We start from the raw sequence: 18693 nt of genomic DNA, 5'->3' as shown, positions 1-18693 counted from the left end.
ATGTTTAATACACAGGTTTGGGGCCCTGGTCTCTTTTTCAGTGAGGGTCTTTTAAAGTCTTGTGGTGTAACAGTAACATCCACATCAGAAGCAATTTCTAGGGAGCTCTGGGAGGAAAGATTTTTCCAGAAAGTGCTGGAGACCTGGCCTGATGAGAGGTGTAGGGACCAGCAGCTGCTGCCACTTCTGGTCTGTTGAGCGGTGGGTTGGGAACACGTTGGGGTGAGGAGGCAGTTGCTCAGGTTGCCTCCTGCCAGCTGGCTTCTTGCATCTCCATCATTTGGTCTGTTCATCCCCAAGACTCACCAAGGGCCCCAGAGAGTCTCCTGCAGACCCCGTGGAAGGCAGAAATCAGCTCGTTTCCCTGATGACATCATGTGTCGATCTGGCTACATGGCAGACTCTGGGGCTATGCTAGGAACACAAGATAACTGAGACCATGAGCTCGAGGCCCCGGCACAGGGGTGGGAGGTGAGAGAGCTGGCCTCTTGATAAGGGGCTGCCGGGCAGCTCCACAGACTCCGACTAGAGCTGGAACCAGAGGGACCATCATGTATTAGCCATGTGTGTGGACCCCTGTGTTCTCCCACCTCCCGCCCCTCCCCTCATCCAGCCTCTCTCTTCCAAGACCCTCAATCCTTTGGGGTTCCAGGGTTTATTTAGAGGAGAGCTGCAAAGTTGTCCTGGAACTAGGTAGGATGTTTGAAGAGTTGGGAGTTAGAAAAAAATACAGGATATTAGGAAAACAGGATATTAGGAGAACCAACAGGAAAAAAATCGCCTGTCCTCAATACACAGATATTTTAAGGAGGGACTCACATGAATGTGGGGCTTCCCTGGGGGCTCAGATGGTTAAGAATCTGCCTGCAATGCAGAAGACCCAGGTTTGATCCCTGGGTCAGGAAGATCCCTTGGAGAAGGAAATGGCTACCCACTCCAGTATTCTTACCTGGAGAATTCCATGGACAGAGGAGCCTAGTAGGCTACAGTCCATGGGGTCACAAAAAGTCAGACACGATTGAGCGACTAACACTTCACGTGAATGCGGCATGAATGAAGCAGAAAAAAAGGGAAGTGTGCCCTCCATCCACTTGGCTGGCAGGCGGGAGGTGCTGTGACAGGGGTGAAGGGCTGGCCCCGCAGGGCTGGCCACGTCTGTGCCGTGCAGACCACCTTAACTGCCACGGTGGTCACCTCACCTCGTGCGGAAGGCTGTTCACAGTCCACAATCTGGACAAACCTGAGCCGTGTTTCTGTTTGTAGAGGTCTCCTGGCAGGTCAGTTAGTAGACTGAGCCCTGATTATGATGCATTTGGGGTTTTCCAAATCTATCAGGGTGGGTTTATAGGTACTTGCTGGTTTTATTGAGCCAAAAGGGGGGCCAAAGAGAGAAGGAGAGGAAAGGAGACCCTCCCTGTACCCCAGCCAGGTCCCAGCTTCAGGCCAGAGTCTTCAGGAGGCTCACAGTCCCTGGAGAGGAGGACAAGTTTCTGCAGCTGGTGGAGTTAGCCTAAGGCAGCCCCGGATATGGCAGGATGCTCGGAGCCCAACCAGACCCAACACAGGCCGAGGACTAAGACCAGCAGTAGACGGGGTCTTGGTCTAAGCTCTCCTTTTACAGATAAGAAAACTGAGGCTCAAAGACAGGAGGTGCTCACCCACGGTCACCCAGCTCATTATTGGCAGATTGACCAAGAGCTTTTTCATTCTGAGCAAAGAAAAGCAAGATGGGTGAGCTCTGAGCATGGGCTCCTTATCCTTTGTTAGGTGGGCTTGAGATGCTGTTTAAACGTCCTTTTTTTCTTTCAAACATACATCCCTCTCTTAAAAACACTTAACTTGCTCTTGCTAACTTTTTGCCGCTGCTGCCTCTTCAAACCCAGAGGACAAGAGAGTTCCAGGCCAGCAGAGGGAAGCGTCTGAGAGGCCTCTGGCCCATGGGCTTAGCTCTCAGGTCCAGCTTGCACACGGCCAAGAAGCTTCTGGGGTCTCCGAGCTGCCTCTGGGGGAGAAAGAGCCCGAAGCTCCCGTCCTGGTGACCTCTCGCCCTTCCCAGCATCACCCCGTCTGCCAAGCACCTCCTCCACCAGGAGGCCCTCAGGAGCCCCACTGGGAGCGGGGACCAAAACCAGGGCAGTGGGCTGAGGAGGGCCTGGCCTTTCCGAAGCCCCCTTCCCCTGGACATCAGCAGACAGGGCCTGGGAGTGCCAAGGTTGTCCAGGCAACCTTACTCGGGGAGCCGGGCCACCATGGAGGTGAGGCTGTGGAGCCAGGGACCTCAGGTCTGACCCACCAGCACGCATCTGACATGCTCGGGGCCCCCACCCTGCTCGCAGGCCCCAGAGAGGCCTCACGCCAGCCTTCAGGGACAGAACTTGAGGTTGCAGAGGGCAGCCGCCGCAGCTCCGAGCCGCCAGAGTGCCAGCTTTGGGGAGGCCTGCCCCAGGAGGGGCCGCCTCTGAAGGGGGCACAGGGCAAAGAGAGGCAGAGGGGTGAGGAGGTGGATGAAGACCGGGACATTGATGAGTCCTCGCCCCAGGACTCCCCGCCCTCCCAGGTCTCCCCGACCCGAGGCGGGACAGCCCCGCAGGCAGTTTCCGGAGAAGCCCCTGGAACTCCAGGGTCCCCAGCAGGGGGTGCCATCCCGCTTCCTGTCGATTTCCTCTCTAAAGCATCTGCAGAGACCCGGGTCCCGGAGCCCGACGGGCCCAGCGAGGGGTCCCCGGGAGAAGGGCGCGGCGGGTCCCCCGAGTTCACATTCCACGTGGAAATCACAGCCAACCTGCAGAAGGAGCAGGGACCCCCCTCGGAGGTGGATTTGGAAGGGACTGCACTTCCCGGGGCCCCTGGAGAGGAGCAAGAGCCCCGGAGCCCCTCTGAGGGCGAGGACACAAAAAAGACTGATCTTCCAGAACCTTCTGGAAAGCAGCCTGCAGCTGTTCTGCCAGGGAAGCCCGTCAGCCGGGTGCCTCAACTCAAAGGTCTGTGTCTTGGGCTCCTTCGCTCCCGCCTGGCGACCTCGTGTGCCACCCAGGCTGCAGGCACTGCCACGCAGCTTCCGGCTCCTCCTTGGCTCCTGCCGCTTCTGAGGCCCCCGGGGACAGCCACCAACCAGCCACCTGGGCCTTTGCTCACCCTCCCGGCCACCTCCTGTTCCTCAGGCGCTGGTAGCTCGTGCTCCTCTTCACGCTTGCCGGCCGTCGTGCATGTCACCAACACCCCCGCCCAGTGCTTTCTGCCCCGTTCACTCCTCTGGCCCCTTGATTTATCTGCAAGGCTCTTCAGTCCAGTGGAGGCTGGTGGGCTGTCTCCACAAAGAGTATAGTAGCTGCTCCCCCTTCGGAGGGCTCATTGTGTGTCTCAAATTGGTTGTCTAGGACCCTCCCGACAATTGGGCATAATTAGCCCCGATTTGCAGATGAGAAAACTGAGGCTCCAAGCGGTAAAGTATCTTGCTGAAAGTCCTTGAGTAGTAGGTGATGGAGCCAGGTTTGGAACCCAAGTAGGTCTGCTTTGAAAAGCACTTCCATCTACCCCGCAAGTGCCTTCCAGGAGGTCCTGGGGTGTGCCCTCCTAGCCCAGAGACTCAGAGGACACATGTCTGTCCTCTGCGACTATGTCAGTAGACAGCACCTCACATGTAACAGACCACACACACACACACACACACACACACACACACAGCATTTGGAGGTGACCCAGGGCCCATGCTGAGCCTTTCGCCCAACAACCACTCCACCCTATTCTGTCTGCCTTGTGGCAGAAAAGACAGAGCAGAAACAAAATCTCCTCATGTGAAGGAACCCCTTCTTCCCTTGGCAGAGCTGGGGCAGACCCCCTGATGGGATCACAGGGAGGGATCTCAGCCCTGTCCCCATCTCCAGCCCTGGGAAGTGTGACCACAGCAGCCTTTCAGGAGCTGAAGAGATGGGTGGGGAGGTTCCCAAGGGTGGCGGTCTCTGTGTCCTGTTGGGGGGGAGGACAGTTTATACCCCAGAGGAGGCCTCATGGCCACATATCAGCCATATTCATATGTTTAGGTCCTGTAGCATTTTAGAATTATTTGTGGGGCCCAGAAATTGATGCTACTTAAACTGTTCATTGCAGACGTCTGTTAAATGTTGTCACGAAAACTTTGAAATGTTATAGATGAAGGAACCTGTATTTTAAAATTTAAGACTGAAAAAGAATCCTACTTTAAAATATCCTAAACTCCAAACTAATATGGGACACATAACTGTGACTTGACAGATGACAACAGTGTTTCCTGAAATGTTGTTTTATATTGAATGCTGATCCACTGCATGTTGATAGATGTGTCCAGGGAAAAAAAGAGTTCCATGGTCTAGTTAGTTTGGGGAAAAAAAAAAAGGTGAAACAAAATTAAATGGGGTTTGCTGCTGGGGAACTTGTCAGAACCTTTAATATTCTAATGTACATTCTGACCCTCTGAGAAGGATACATAGTAACCATTTCCCCAATTTGGGAAATGCAGATCTAGCAGATGCTTTTGTTGTGACATAGATGATGATGGTCATTGGGGCAAAGGATGTGAATCAGGTCCACCCGGGGCTCTTATTAAAATGCATATTCCTGGGCCCCACCTTAGGCTGCTGTCTCAGAGTGAACCTGGGATTTTTGTATTTCAAGAATCTCTTCCACTGGTTCTGCTGCATAACAAAGTTTGAAAATCTCTGGGCTAGATCATCAGTGTTGGTCACTCTAGAAATCTGGTCTCCAGGAACCAGTGAGATGCTTCCACTCTCCTCGGGGCAGAGGAAATACTGAAGCCACAAATGAAAACCTATGATCAGTTTTCAATAATGAATGCCAATGGCAGGAAAGAGTGAGTTAGAAGTTACGCTGGTAGACAAGCAGATTGGTTTCACCAAGGGGTGTGGCTTTCCAAACACAAAATCTGTCAATGGTTTGGTCCTAAAATCCAGAGATTATCTATGGCAGGGGTCTCCAGCCTCTAGGCTACAGATCAATACCTCCTGTCAGATCAGTGGTGGCATTAGATTTAAAGTGCACAATAAATGTAATGTACTTGAATCATCCTAAAACCATCCCCTCCCCACCTCCAGTCCATGGAAAAATCATCTTCCAAGAAATAAAGAGTTTGGGGACTGCCGATCTATAGGATATTTGATGGCAGCTAGTTTGTTGCTAATTTGGGGAAAGGATAAGCATTAGTCCCCCTTGGGAGAGTCTGTAAGTGGTGAGAAGGCCCTCCGTGGTTGGGTCAGGGGTGGGTTGGACATGTCAGAGAGCCAGCTAGGACTGGTTACCCAAGCCCCCAAGAGTGAGGGGCAGATTCTGGGAAAGCGGCCCACTCCCACTGGCCCTTGGGTGACAATATGAGCAAGGGGTCCTGCAGGGGCCAGAGCCTGGCTGACCTGCCCTGTCCATGGCCCTGGGGCTTCCAAATGCCCCTCCTTGGAGTGGGGTTGGCCTCAGTCGGGGGAGCCTGTGAGAGGTGGTCCTGCACCGTCTACCTTCCCTGACCGCCCCTGTACCAACGTGTGCCCATAACAGTCTCCTCTGCGTCGCCTCTGCATGTCCCCGCCCTCGGCCAGCCTGCTGCCCCCTCTTGTCAGGGTGTTGCAAGCAACGACCCCAGTGTGCTGTGTTGATACTAACAAGACACCTAACAGATTCAAGGGGAAAGAAATCAGCCGGTTTCCACTGGCCCAACTGAACAAGACATATTGCACAGTTTCTGAGAGACCACTTTCCCTCCATTGGGTTCTCATGAGCTGTGCTAATGGGTGTAACATGCATTCTCATTTTGTATTTTATCAGCTCGCATGGTCAGTAAAGGCAAAGATGGGACTGGACCTGATGACAAAAAAACCAAGGTAAGCTGAGAAAACCATGGTGCCTCTCTGCCGCCATCAAGTTCATCAAGAAGCCATGCTTTGTATCTGAATTGATCTCTGTTTATGACACGTGGAAATCGTTGGTCCGCGAGGTACAGCGGTCATTCAAAGTGCTTTGTGTTTTCATGCAAACGTTTAAAATGCCAGCATTTATCCTTGGATACTTCTGCCAGGGAAGGGCAGTCAGCAGGTTAATGAATGAATGAATGAATGCTCCTCATTATAATTGTATCAGCATTGTTTGAATTAAGATGTTCATGGTAAATGAAGGTATGTTTGAATTTTTTGCAGTGAATTTTGAATTTTATGCTTCCCACTACAGGTCTACGCACAGCAAAGATATATCTGTATACACACAGAGAGATATATTTAAGATCTATCTAGAAAATACCATTTACTTAGGGGGCTGAGGGAGTGTTGAGCAAAAAATGGGATATCCAACCTAAAGTGGAGGGTTCTGGAAAAGCCCTAGAGGAGAGGACCTGTGAGGCAGGCCGAGGAGGAGAGATGAAGGGGGGTTGGTGAATAGGGGTGAGAAGAGACATTCCGAGGAATAGGATCAGTGGAGGTAAAGAGGAGGTGGGGGGAGCGGAGGAGCGAAATCACGTGTTTGGGAGTTCTGAGCATATCAGCTCAGTTACTGCCAAGCTCGGAGTAGGGCTGAGGCAGGCCGGAGGAGGGAAGCCTGATACACACCCCACATGCTGAGTGAACATGTGGGCTGTGGTGCCCTAGAGACTGTCCTGAAATCCTGCCAGCCAGTCTTAAGATCTTCCCCCACCAAGGACCAGAAAACCGAGCAGCCTGCTCACCACCCAAACTGCACCCAGGACCGCACGGTCCTTCTCACGCTCCCTGTCTAGTGCACTCTCCTCCATGACGGGGCGTCTTGGAGAAAGCTCCCATAACTGCACAGTAGTGTTTTTCCAGGAAACCTCACTGGGGCCCCAGATGAAGACCTGTTTTTCTTTTAGGCGTCCAAGAAGCCCCCTATCTATGCTGCCTGAAACACCTGGGTGTTCATCAGTCCTGGAGGACTGATGGAGTTCCCAGACGCAGAATCAAGCCCTAGGGTTTGGTCTTGTGTATTGAGGGTGGCTGCCCAAAGTGCATGCCCTGGAGGAAGTTGGGGTTCACCATCACAGGACCCCGGTGGGGCAGCTGAGGGTACTTACTGCAGGGACTTGGGGTGGGAGGGAGTTGCAGTAACTGGTTGCCAGTTGGGATGCCCATTCAGGGGAATCCTGTCCTCTGTTCATTCATCCATTCATAAGCTGTCCCTGCCCTGGAGTGGCTCACAGCCTCGCAGCAAGAGGTCAGATCTGTCATGAACCTAGACCGCTTGGCCAGGTAGGAAGCAGTAACAGCGGAGGGGGACCTTGTGAAGCTGGGGAAGGAGGGCTTGCCGGTGCCCACCATCAGCTTTTCTTGCTAGCAGCCCCAGGGCCTCAGTCTGCATCGCCCCCCTCACACCCCTGCTCCATCCCTCTTGCACTCCTTCCCAAGGCTGGCTGCAGAGACAGCCTCAGTCACCTTAAGTGGCGAATCTCAGTAAAGAAGAAGTCTCTGGTCAGGACTCTCCTCTGTAGCTCTGACTCCCTCTTTGGAACACCTTTGGACTTGGCCTCTTGGTTTTATTCCTGAAGGCGTGGCCCTTCCCACTCCCAGACCAGCCTCCTCCACCAGGGCATGCATCCCAGTCCAAGGTCCCCAGAGGTGGTCCAGACAAACCACAGATGCTATCCACCCTCCTTCACACACTCTCATCTCCATGAGGTCGTCCACCTCACAGACACCTTCCCATTGGCTGCCTGCAACACCCAGGCTACTTCATTAGGTAGATGGTACTCAAGAGTAACCACTGGCCTAGTTAAGATTTACCAGACATTGGGAGATTGGGATAGACATATATACACTATTGCTACTATGTATAAATTAACTAATAATGAGAACCCTACTGTATAGCTTCCCTGGTGGCTCAGATGATAAAGAATTTGCCTGCAATGCAGGAGGTCCAGTTTCAATCCCTGGGTCAAGAAGATCCCTTGGAGAAGGAAATGGCAACCCACTCCAGTATTCTTGCCTGGAGAATTCCATGGACACAGGAGCCTGGCAGGCTACAGTCCACAGGATCACAAAGAGTCGGACACGACTGACCAACTAACAATTTCACTGTGTGGCTCAGGGATCTCTGCTCAGTGCTCTGTGCTGGCCTAAATGGGAAGGAAATCCAAAAAAGAAGGGAGACATGTATACATATGCCTGACTCACTGTGCTGTGCAGTAGAAACTAACAATACTGCAAAGCAACTACACACCAAGAAAACTTAATTTTAAAAATATTGGGTGGGGGGGGGAGATTTACCAGACAGTTTAGTTTTGAGACTTTAATCAGAAAGTAAGTGTGTGTGTGTGTGTGTGTGTGTGTGTTCTAAGTGGTGTCAGACAGAATCTTCAAGACCTGCCTAATCAGATACAGTCCTGATGTTGGCAAGGACGATTCTATCAGTGTAGTGGAAGAGGGAGAGGGGTTGGGGGGCCAGCATGAGCCCCCCACCTGGAATTGAGCAGAACCAGGAGCACTTCTGACCCATGACACACTGGAGATGTCTTCTTGAGAAACAGCCTAAGAATCATACTTTTGGCCATCTCCATTGACTCTCTGGGTGCGAGCCACCTTTTAACCAGTGGTCTCCAAAGGGTGGAGCTGAAGTAGATCCAGTGGGCTGGAGAAAGAACATACAACACGTCTATCACTTTCTCCAGCTCTGCCATATGTAAGTTTTATAATGCACATCATATGCTAGTCGTAGTATATGCATTAGCTGATGAATGACTGCAAGTTCATGGTCACTTTCTGGTCTTCCTGATAAGGACTGTTAAGGGCAAATGATCCACAGGGTTTGGAGGTCATGCCTTTAAACCATTACCTGCCTTATTTGTTTTTAGTTACTGTCCTTTTTCAGTTTGTACCTTTCTCCCATGTGCTGACTTTTATTTTGATTTTATTTATGTTTATGTTTAAGCCATCCACACCTTCTTCCGCTAAAACCCTGAAAAATAGGCCTTGCCTTAGCCCCAAACGCCCCACTCCTGGTAGCTCAGACCCTTTGATCAAACCCTCCAGCCCTGCCGTGTGCCCAGAGCCATCTTCCTCTCCTAAACACGTCTCTTCTGTCACACCCCGAACTGGCAGTTCTGGAGCAAAGGAGATGAAAGTCAAGGTAAGAGGAACCCACCTTTGGCAAGAATCAGGCTGCTCTGCTGTAGTTTTCAAAAGTATGCTTTTCTAGTCGCCAAGACCTTTCTTTAGATAAGCTCTCACCTAGAAGCACCATGTAGGACAGTTAAAATTCTCTAGTTAAAACAGGGGAAAGGAGGCACAGTACCATCCTTTTCAGCTCCCCTTCATCCCCCAAGGCACGGGAGGGGACCCTGGTTTGAAAATCACTGTGGGTTTCCTTGGTCTATTCCCGGCTTTAGTAACTCAGGGGTGCTCCCGGGTTGCCCTCATTGGGGTTGGACAGCATCCCTTGCACCCACACCTGTCCCAGTAGCTCACTCCCTCCTGAACCATCTCGTGGTCACCGGTTCATGTGAGTTTCTTTTTTGAGTTCGTGTTACGTGTCAAGGTCACTTGCCCCAGTCAGCTGACCGTGCCTGTGCACCCGTGCTCCCCCTTCGGCCCATCTGCTAATTGATGCTGGTGCTCACCCGCCAAGGGCTCTTAGCACACCTGAAGCGTTACTGAACCCCAAGACCTGCTTGAGAGAGAAGAGAAGGATAGGACTAGCTCTCTTAGCACTCTCAGTCAGGTTCAACAAACTGTGTCTCCATGTGCCTCTGAAACCAACCACCACCAGGCAGATAAAGCCCCCTAAGAGAGTCAGAGAATGGTGTAGGAAGTCTTCAGACGTCCTGCCTGCCGACACTGGTGGATGCTGACCGCGATCGTTGCTATGAGCTCTGTTGCCTTTTTATGAAATACATTGGCTCCACTTGTGCAGATAACTCATGTAAACAGTTCATCCAGGAGGAAATGGCACTCAGGAGTTTAGGAGGGGCTGTGGACTTGTGTATCTTTGTCATGGTAAAGGACACTTGTATTTGGCTGGCAGAGTGTCACCCCAATGTTAGCCTCATTTGAGTCAAGCTGGCAGAGGGGAGCTGGCATTGATGCTGGGTGGCAGAACCCTTTCCCAGTTGTAAAAAAAACACTCTACTGTGCATTGGTTTACAGGGGGCAGATGGTAAGCCTGGAACGAAGATCGCCACACCCCGGGGAGCGGCCCCTCCGGGCCAGAAAGGCCAGGCCAACGCCACCCGGATTCCAGCAAAAACCACTCCCACCCCAAAGACCTCGCCAGGCACTGGTGAGAAGGACTTTCTCTGGAATCCTAGTGGAGGGGTGGGGATGGGGAGAGCTCGCCATGGAGGCCCTGGCGGTTAACCTCTGGTAGCCAACTGACGCCTGTGGTTCAGTAAGCATCAAATGTTCATTTCTAATTCTTTTAATTTTCTGAGCTAGATATTGAGTCCCCACTTTATACCATGAAGAAATCAAGGCTCTGAGAGTTTGCATGACTAAGTCTAACCAGCCTTTTAAGCATGAGGAAAATACAGCCATGAGACTAATAACGATGGAGAAGGGGCTTCTCTGAGCTTCTCAAACCCCCGACGCACCCCCCGCCCCGGGGAGGTGTTTTTCAGCCCCCAATGAGGGGTGGGACACTATGGGTGACCTCACACAGGGGGCAGCCCCTGCTAACTTGCTGGGATGTTAGGGGCCTTCTGACAGAAACTAAGGGTCTTAGCTGAGCACTCACAGGCTGGGCCCATCTCCTTGACTCCTGTGAGTTAAACCCACTGGGTTCTGAGTACCAGCCAAGGCTTCAGTTGAGCCATTTTGCTGCCAGTGGGGACAGCCAGGCTGAGTCCACCCTTCCCACTGCCCTGATGACTGTCCCAGGCACCTGGGTTTAGACTGTACATGACTCGGGGTGTCTGATCCAGGGCAGCGCTCAGGGGGCCTGTGGATCTTACACAGGCTGTGTGTGAGGCCTGGGCCGGCAGCACAGGGTCTCTGCTGCTCCTTGGCCCCAGGGGTGGCTGCCCAGAGTCCTGGTATCCTGCATGTCTTGGCTGTGGTGTTCAGGGAGGTTGCCGTAGGGCGGGGCCTGCCTGGATACCTGCTCACTAAGGCCTGTTGGTTGACTTTCTCCCATAAGGTTTATTTTTTTTAAATTATTATTCATTTATATTTTTGCTGCCCTGGGTCTTCATTGCTGCGCTCGGACTTTCTCTACTTGCAGCAAGTGGGGGCTACTCTCTAGTTGTGGTGTATGGGCTTCTCCTTGCAGTGGCTTCTCTTGTTGCAGACCATGGGCTTATTTGCTCAGCAGCATGTGGGATCTTTCTGGACCAGGGGTCAAACCCGTGTCCCCTGCATTGGCCAGGAGGATTCTTCACCACTGGACCTCCAGGGAAGCCCAGGTTTTTCCTCATGTATAGAGTACATATGATACAAGGGGAATTCACAGACTCCTGACTGGATTTCATATATGATTTTGATCCTGCTTTTCTTCACTTGACATTATGCTAGTTGATTCATGCAACTGAAGTCATAACTGGAAGCAAGAACCTGTGTTTCTCTCTGGATCTTAACTGCTCTCGAGTGGACAGACCTCCCCCAGGTCGACCTTGTTTCCTGCTAGCCAGTGCCCCTGCTCCCTAACCCCATTCACCGCCCCTGCCCCCCACCTGCTGCACAAAAAACAAAAACTCTCATTGAGGCCTTTTCAAGCTTGATGATAATGAGGCTTTCTGTGGATTTTTCTTTTTAAGCGAACATGCAAGTGCAGAAAAAACCACCCCCTGCAGGGGCAAAATCTGAGAGAGGTAATTCTGAGCCTGCCTCGCCCAGCTGGGGTCATGCCTTTCGCACGAGCAGCTTGTTGGTTGGCTGGGGGTTTGGCGGGGGAGGGGGTTAGAGCCGGGAGGACCTGCTTTTGAAATGTAGGCTTCCCACATTGGGCCTGAAGTTGGAACAGATTCCTGCTCCTCTTCTCGCATGGTTTGTGGGGATGTATCTGTCCAATGGGCAATCCTAATCCTAATCCTGCGTGTTCTTGGCATCAGCCGGGGGCTCTGGGTGGGGCAAGGGGAGTAGGTGCCTCAAGCTGATGCGGGTGCTAGAGTCAGGACCGGGACCGGCCCTAACCAGGTTATGGGGAGGCCGCACTGGCAAGCCCTGTTCTGTGGGCTCCGGCCGCTGGCCATGTTCTCCAGATGAGCACCCGGGCTTAGGGAGGGAGGTCGAGGGTCTTGCCTGAGGTCGCCCTGTAGTTCAGTGGCGCAGAAAGGGTGGGAAGCCACCACCAGGTCTACCAGGCAGCCTGTGTGCCAGGGGGCAGAGGGCGGGGGGCGCTGAGCCTGGAGGCTTTACTCGTCCTGTTGCTGCAGAGCTTGACTCCTTGAGGAATTTCCAAGAGACATGGAGATTCAACCAAGAACCTCGTGCTCATCCTCTCTTTGACAAGAGAAGACACTGCTTCCCGCAGAGAGCTGCCCTTTCTCCTGCTTGGGGCCCAGCAGGTCCCCGTTTGGTACACATGCTTCCTGGGTGGTGGGGGGCATCTGCCGCCCTCAGAAATGGAGGGGAACGAGGCCGCCACTTGGGCACAGCGTCCAGCCCAGTGGCTCTCAGACTCAAGAATCCTGCTCAAGAATCAAGAATCAGGAGTCTGCTTTAGAATCCCTAGGAGCAAGGGAAGCACCAGTTTTGCAGGCCCTGCCCCTAGAGATTCTATCCTATCCGGCCTAGATGGGGCCCCGGAATCTGTATCTTACAGGTCCCACCCCCACCCCCACCCCCACCGCTACCGTGGCGGCTCTGGAGATCCCGACGCAGGAGTGCCTGGGCCACATTTGGTGAAACACGGATCCAAGAGGCACATAGAATAGCCAACCGGGAAGTGTGATGGGGGGTTGAAGAGTGCAGGAAGAGACACGTGCTAGGAGCCCAGGGCTGGTCAGCTGGGAGAGGGGCGGCGCCCGCAGCCTTCCTGGAGGGTGCGGCCTCTGCCCCGAGTCCGGAAAGGCTCACTGCTATTTGCTGGGCAGCGCCTTTTCGCGGAGGGCGTTCTTGGGGGAGGGCAGAGCGGCTGTGAAGCGGCATAGCTTGTTTGGAAAGCCAGGGACTGGTGGACACGATGCAGGCATACCATTCTGGAACCCAGGTACCAGAGAGGAGTCGGGAGGTTGGATAGGGGTCTAGCGGGGAAGGGGCCTTGAACTTGATGAACAGCTCAAAATTCACCCTGTGGTTAGAGTCCAGTGGAACCATGTGTAAAATAGATAGCTAGTGGGAAGCTGTAGCCCAGGGAGCTCAGCTCAGTGCTTTGAGATGACCTGCACCGGAGGGATGTGGGGAGGGCATATACGTATTTTGTGATTTCCTACGCTTATAGCTAATTCACGCTGCCCTACAGCAGAAACCAACACAACATTGTAAAGAAGTTACCCTCCGACTAAAAATAAATTTAAAAAATAAGGAGTCCAGTGGATCCGGATGAGACCCTGGCCCACCATCGCATTGCCCTTATTCAGGGCAAAGGCCACGTATCCCTGCCCAGCCTCAGTCAGTCGGCATTATATTTGTTTCCCCTGAGCTCAGAGAAGGAAAGTGACTTGTTTGAGATCACTCAGCTGGCTGGAGCCGCTCCCGACCCCAAGGCTACTGGGCAGAGTTGCTCCCTCCTGGGAAGCAGTCCTGAGTAGTCCCTGGCGACCACTCTGTTGCTTCGCTGGGAAGCAGGATATTTTTGTCCCAAAGCAATGAGGCTGGGAAGAGGGGACGTTTCTCTAGAAATGGAGGCCAGGGCAGCCTCCCGCCGGATTGACTGAACTTCCGACCTTGTTCCTACCGACCTGGTCCAGCCCTAACTCTGGGAATGGGCCGCAGGACAGAGACCCGTTTTCTGACTCCCGCCACCCCGGGCCCTGGCCTCACGCCCGCCTTCCTTTCCAGGTGAATCTGGGAAGTCCGGGGACCGCAGTGGCTACAGCAGTCCCGGCTCCCCAGGCACTCCGGGCAGCCGCTCCCGCACCCCTTCTCTGCCTACCCCGCCCACCCGGGAGCCCAAGAAGGTGGCGGTGGTCCGCACTCCCCCCAAGTCGCCGTCTGCAGCCAAGAGCCGCCTGCAGGCCGCCCCGGGGCCCATGCCAGACCTGAAGAACGTCAAGTCCAAAATCGGCTCCACGGAAAACCTGAAGCACCAGCCAGGAGGCGGCAAGGTAAGGGCGTGTGCGCGTCTGGCCTTGCGGGTGTCCGCCCGGGGCGCCCGGACCGGGCCTGGCGGGGCCGGGCGGGGTCAGGGGGATTGTACACCTGGGGCGGAGGCGGGGGAGCCCCTCTGCTCCCACCACCAGCCTGGGTCCCGCCCCCGCCCCATAGCACAGGCCCCTTCCCGACCTCTTGAAGGAAAGACGGTGGGTTAGGGTTCAGTTCTGTGCCGGCGTCACCAGCAGGCTGTGAGTGCCAGCTCGGGGGAGAGACAGCACCGGTTCTTCCCTCGGTCACCTCAGCCCCTGCTGATGGGATCGATCAGAGGTGACAGCGTGGTAGCCCCACGACCTGGGAGTTCTCAAAGTGGGTGCCTGCAGGGGGTTCCCCAGCTTCCTTGTGGTTGAGACCATGAGACAACCAGTGTACAGGTGGGTGTTTCTGGCATTGGTTGAACATGTGTTTAGGTCTCAATTCTGGGGAAATTCGTGATACTATTTTGAACAACTGATTCTTCCAGGGACAAGTGGGTGCTCACGTCGTCTCTGGGTCTCCCAAAGGTGGAGAAAATGAGCTTCCAAGAGCCTAGGTGGAGGGATGTGGGCACAGCCTGGACCCCTCCTCCTCTCTTTGACCCCCTCCCCCATTGTGTGAGTTTCCTAGGATTGACATACAAAATGCCACCAACTGGGGACTTGCCTGGTGGTCCAGTGATTAAGACTCCACATTTCTGCTGCAGAGGGCACGGGTTTGATCCCTGGTTGGGGAACTTAGGGTGCCACCAAGAAAAAAAAAAACTAACACGGACTGGGCGGCTTATACAACAGAGATGTAATTCCTCATAGAGCCCAGAAGTCCAAGGTCAAGGTGCTAGTTTCCCGAGGCCTGCCTCGTGTGCCTGCAGGTACTGCTTTCCCCTCGTGTCCTCACTGGTCCCTCTCTGGGTCTCACTATGTCCCAGTCCTGCCTTCTATAAAGACACCAGACCTATTGGCTTAGGGCCCACCCCAGTGAGCTCCGTTTAACTTAATGACCTCTTTAGAGACCCTATTCCAAACACAGTCCTGTTGGGAGGTACTGGGAGCTAGGACTGCAGCCTGTGGATTTGGGGAACACAATTCAGACCATGACAGCGTCCCCTGCCCCCCAGCACCAGGGAGGGAGATGGAGCAGAGGACAAGGACAGCCCCCCACCTCTTGTGTTGAGCCTTCTGGGCTGGACTGTTTCAGGAGCAGAGCGCCACCTGGTGGGCAAGGGCCAATGTCCAGAGCGCCCCCCAGCCCGGCCTCTGCGCTCGGTTTTATTAAAATCGCTCTTGACTGGGGCCTGGGTCGCCATGAAGGGAGGGGTCTCAGAGGCCTTTGGTCCATGTCAGTGGCCTTTGCCTGAAACCCTGCCCTTTGCTCCCCATGGAGCTTTAGGGCCTCCTGCTGGCCTTTCCCATCCTTGGGGCCCAAAGGGTCCTGCCCAGCAGGGAGGTCTGGGTGCCCCTTGGGGTCTTTGGGCCACAGGGCTGGGCCTGAGCAGTGTTGACCTCCTGGCAGTGTTTGCTGTGCTACTTAAAGACACATTGCCTGTCTCCTTATGGAGGGGGCTCTGGCGCAGCTGGCTTGAAGCTGACCCCTGGTGAGGCTTCTGGGCCAGAGGAACCCCCAAGGAGAGGGTTTCCAAGGTGATGGGCTGTTTCCCACTGGCGTTCGCACCCCTCCCCCAGCGCTGTGGCTGTCCCACGTCTGCCCTGTTTTCATGGCACAGAGTGTTCGCCTCAGTTTTGGAAACTGAAAAACAAAACCCGACATGGCCAGTTCTGCACCCCCGAGAAGACTGTGGGGCTGTGAGCAGCATGCTCGCGGCGAGAGGGAAACTGTGACGGGCCGTGTCTCCCAGCCCGCGGGGCTCCGCACACACCGGCTTCCCCCAGCCCAGGCTGCACCCCGTCAGCCCCGCGTTCACCTGAGGTCGGCTTGGAGGGTTCAGGCACCATTTGGCCCCGTTCTCAAAACCCTGCTGAGAGCAGCAGTGACAGGGCTGAGCAGGGAGGAGCCCACCCCTCGCCCAGGCCCAACCGGTCGGGTCAGTGACTCTATGCTTAGGATGGAAAGGGTGAGGCTGCCCCCAGGCTGTGGCTGTACCACGTGGGCGCAGATGCGTGTCCACAGCTACAGACTCCACGGTAAAGGAGAAAGGGGACTTTTCTTGGGATTTACTGGGGAAGGAGATGTGGGGAAGTGGCCAAGAGGGGAGTAACAGCGTCCTCGTAAATTCCATGCAAAACTTAGAAAACTGTGAAACAAAGACAATCTGAGCCATAACACCAGAGATCAACACATTAACCTCCAGGAAAAACAAAAAATAGATAAAAAAATTTTTTTTTCATGGTTGGACTTTTTTTTTTTCCATTTATTTTTATTAGTTGGAGGCTAATTATTTTACAACATTGCAGTGGTTTTTGTCATTAGATAAAATTTTTAAAAAAAGAAAACAAAAGGGAAAAAAGGTCCCTGGGATCCATGCAGAAGGCCTCTTGAAGTGACTCCAGTGGGGACTTGGCTGATGGTCCAGTGGTTAAGAATCCACCTTCCAAGGGCTTCCCTGGTGGCTCAGATGGTAAAGCGTCTGCCTGCAGTGTGGGAGACCCAGGTTCGATCCCTGGGTCGGGAAGCTCCCCTGGAGAAGGAAATGGCAACCCACTCCAGTATCCTTGCCTGGAAAATTCCATGGACAGAGGAGCCTGGCAGGCTGTATAGACTATGGACTTGCAAAGAGTTGGACACGACTGAGCAACTTCACTTTCCAATGCAGGGGATCCCTGGTCGGGGGACTTAGATCCCACACGTTGCGGGGCAGCTAAGCCTGCGTGCCTCGACTGCTGAGCCAGTGCACCCGAGAGCTCGTGCCCTGTAACACAGGAAACCGGAGAGGCCTGCATGCCACAGCGAAGACTGAGGCCAAAATTAAAAAGAAAAAAATGACTGGAGGTCCCTGTGAGATCTCTGGGTCCCCGTGGCCTCTCATTCGGCCCAGCGTATACAGTAAAAGGGACAACACTTCAAGAGTCTGCAGAATAACCCAACTTCCTCGGGAGGAGCAGGACAAGGTTATAAACCTGCAGAGACTGAAAACTGCACATCAGTAACTTTTTTGGAAAAAAGTTGTAAAAGGTTTGTTTTCTGCTTCATACTCTTCTCTGACTTCATGATTGGCTACAGTGAACATGAAGAGTCCAAAACAAAATTACTTTTAAAGGAAAATACAAATAATCACTTGGCCACTTTAACCTAACCAGCTGGATCCACCAGAAGTGGGAGGGGCAGGAAGGAGCAGCAGTCTCCCTGTGACTGCGAAGGAGAATCACCTGGGGTTGGGAGGGGGAAGGGTTCTTTTAAAAACCCTAATGCCTGCACTTCCCTGGTGGTGCAGTGGATAAGAGTCTACCTGCCAATGCAGGGGACATGGGTTCTGATCTCTGGTTTGGGAAGATCCCACATGCTAGGGAGCAACTGAGCCCGTGTGCCCGGAGCCTGAGCACCACAAGGAAGAGGAGCCCCCACTCACTGCAACTAGAGAAAGCTCATGCGAGCAACAAAGACCCAGTGCAACCTAAAATAAAATTAGCTAATTTAAAAAGAAAATAGAACTTGTTTTTAAAAAATCCTAATGCCAGAGCCTCACCCTGAACCTTGAGAGTCTTCAGCAGTCCAGGCTGAAAGCCCGTGTCCCTGCATTCTTATCTACTGACCTCTGGTCTCAACCCTGACTGCTAGAGCCTCCCATGAGCCCTGGATCTGGGACTGTTTTTTTTTTTTTTTCCTCTTCTGGTCCTGCCCCTGCCGCTATTTTCAGATTCCAGACGACTCAGACCCAGCCCAGATCAGGTCCTAGGTCCTGCACCCCCCTCCCCAAGACTTTGTCCCAGTCCTGTTCTTAGGGGGATCCTGGAGAGGGGAGTTCAGACTCAAAGAACCAGCATTTAAAGCACCTAAAAAAACAAAAACAAAAAGGACCCACTGCAGGTGTAAGCGATGCGAAATTAACATCCTTCTGTCCTGATGAGCGTGTGAATCCTTGCAGTCCTTTTGAATATAATACAGGATTATTCCTAGTTTTCATAGTTTTTTTTTTCCATTTATTTTTTTCATAGTTTTCATAGTTTAATTCTGCTCAATCAATGAGCTGTTGAAGGATTTCATGTCTCCTTCCTCTGGACTAGATTGAAGGTCACCTTGAGATCTTTGTGTCCCTCTAGCTTCACACTTGATGTACAGTAAATGCTGTATACTCAATCAAGGAAAGAAAGAAGGCTTTAAATTCAGAAAAAGCTTCATGCACAAGAATGCAGATTGTGCTTCATTAATGATTGCAAAACAAAACAACTCAAGTCTAAATTAGAAAAATAGTGATGCCATACTATAAAATATTTGCAGTCATTAATAATTATCTTTGAAAATAATTTTTACAATTATAAAAACTACAAATAAGTTAAAAATAAAATTGTATAAATTTTATAGGTTATATCTGCCACCTGTA

General features: G+C 52.9%; 1 protein-coding gene across 21 annotated transcripts in view; it reads left to right on the top strand.

Moving 5' to 3' along the window:
* MAPT (microtubule associated protein tau) overlaps positions 1-18693 on the top strand; it is a 120874-nt gene that overhangs the window by 81749 nt on the left and 20432 nt on the right. For 11 of the 21 annotated variants that reach the window (XR_011492356.1, XR_011492355.1, XM_070479601.1 and 8 more), the window contains 5 exons: positions 5806-5861; positions 8908-9105; positions 10122-10254; positions 11726-11779; positions 13911-14176. Coding sequence is in view for 19 of the 21 variants with exons in the window: in XM_070479601.1 (XP_070335702.1) it covers positions 5806-5861; positions 8908-9105; positions 10122-10254; positions 11726-11779; positions 13911-14176 (707 nt within the window). In the remaining 2 variants the exon portion in view is untranslated. Of the gene's footprint in view, positions 1-1883; positions 2982-5805; positions 5862-8907; positions 9106-10121; positions 10255-11725; positions 11780-13910; positions 14177-18693 lie in introns of all 21 variants that reach the window. The other 10 variants (XM_070479609.1, XM_070479607.1, XM_070479606.1 and 7 more) reach the window with 4 other exon arrangements.

The sequence above is a fragment of the Odocoileus virginianus genome, chromosome 17, assembly GCF_023699985.2.
Source record: "Odocoileus virginianus isolate 20LAN1187 ecotype Illinois chromosome 17, Ovbor_1.2, whole genome shotgun sequence".
NCBI classification, from domain to species: Eukaryota; Metazoa; Chordata; class Mammalia; order Artiodactyla; family Cervidae; genus Odocoileus; species Odocoileus virginianus.
This window is presented reverse-complemented; position numbering and strand designations above follow the sequence as displayed.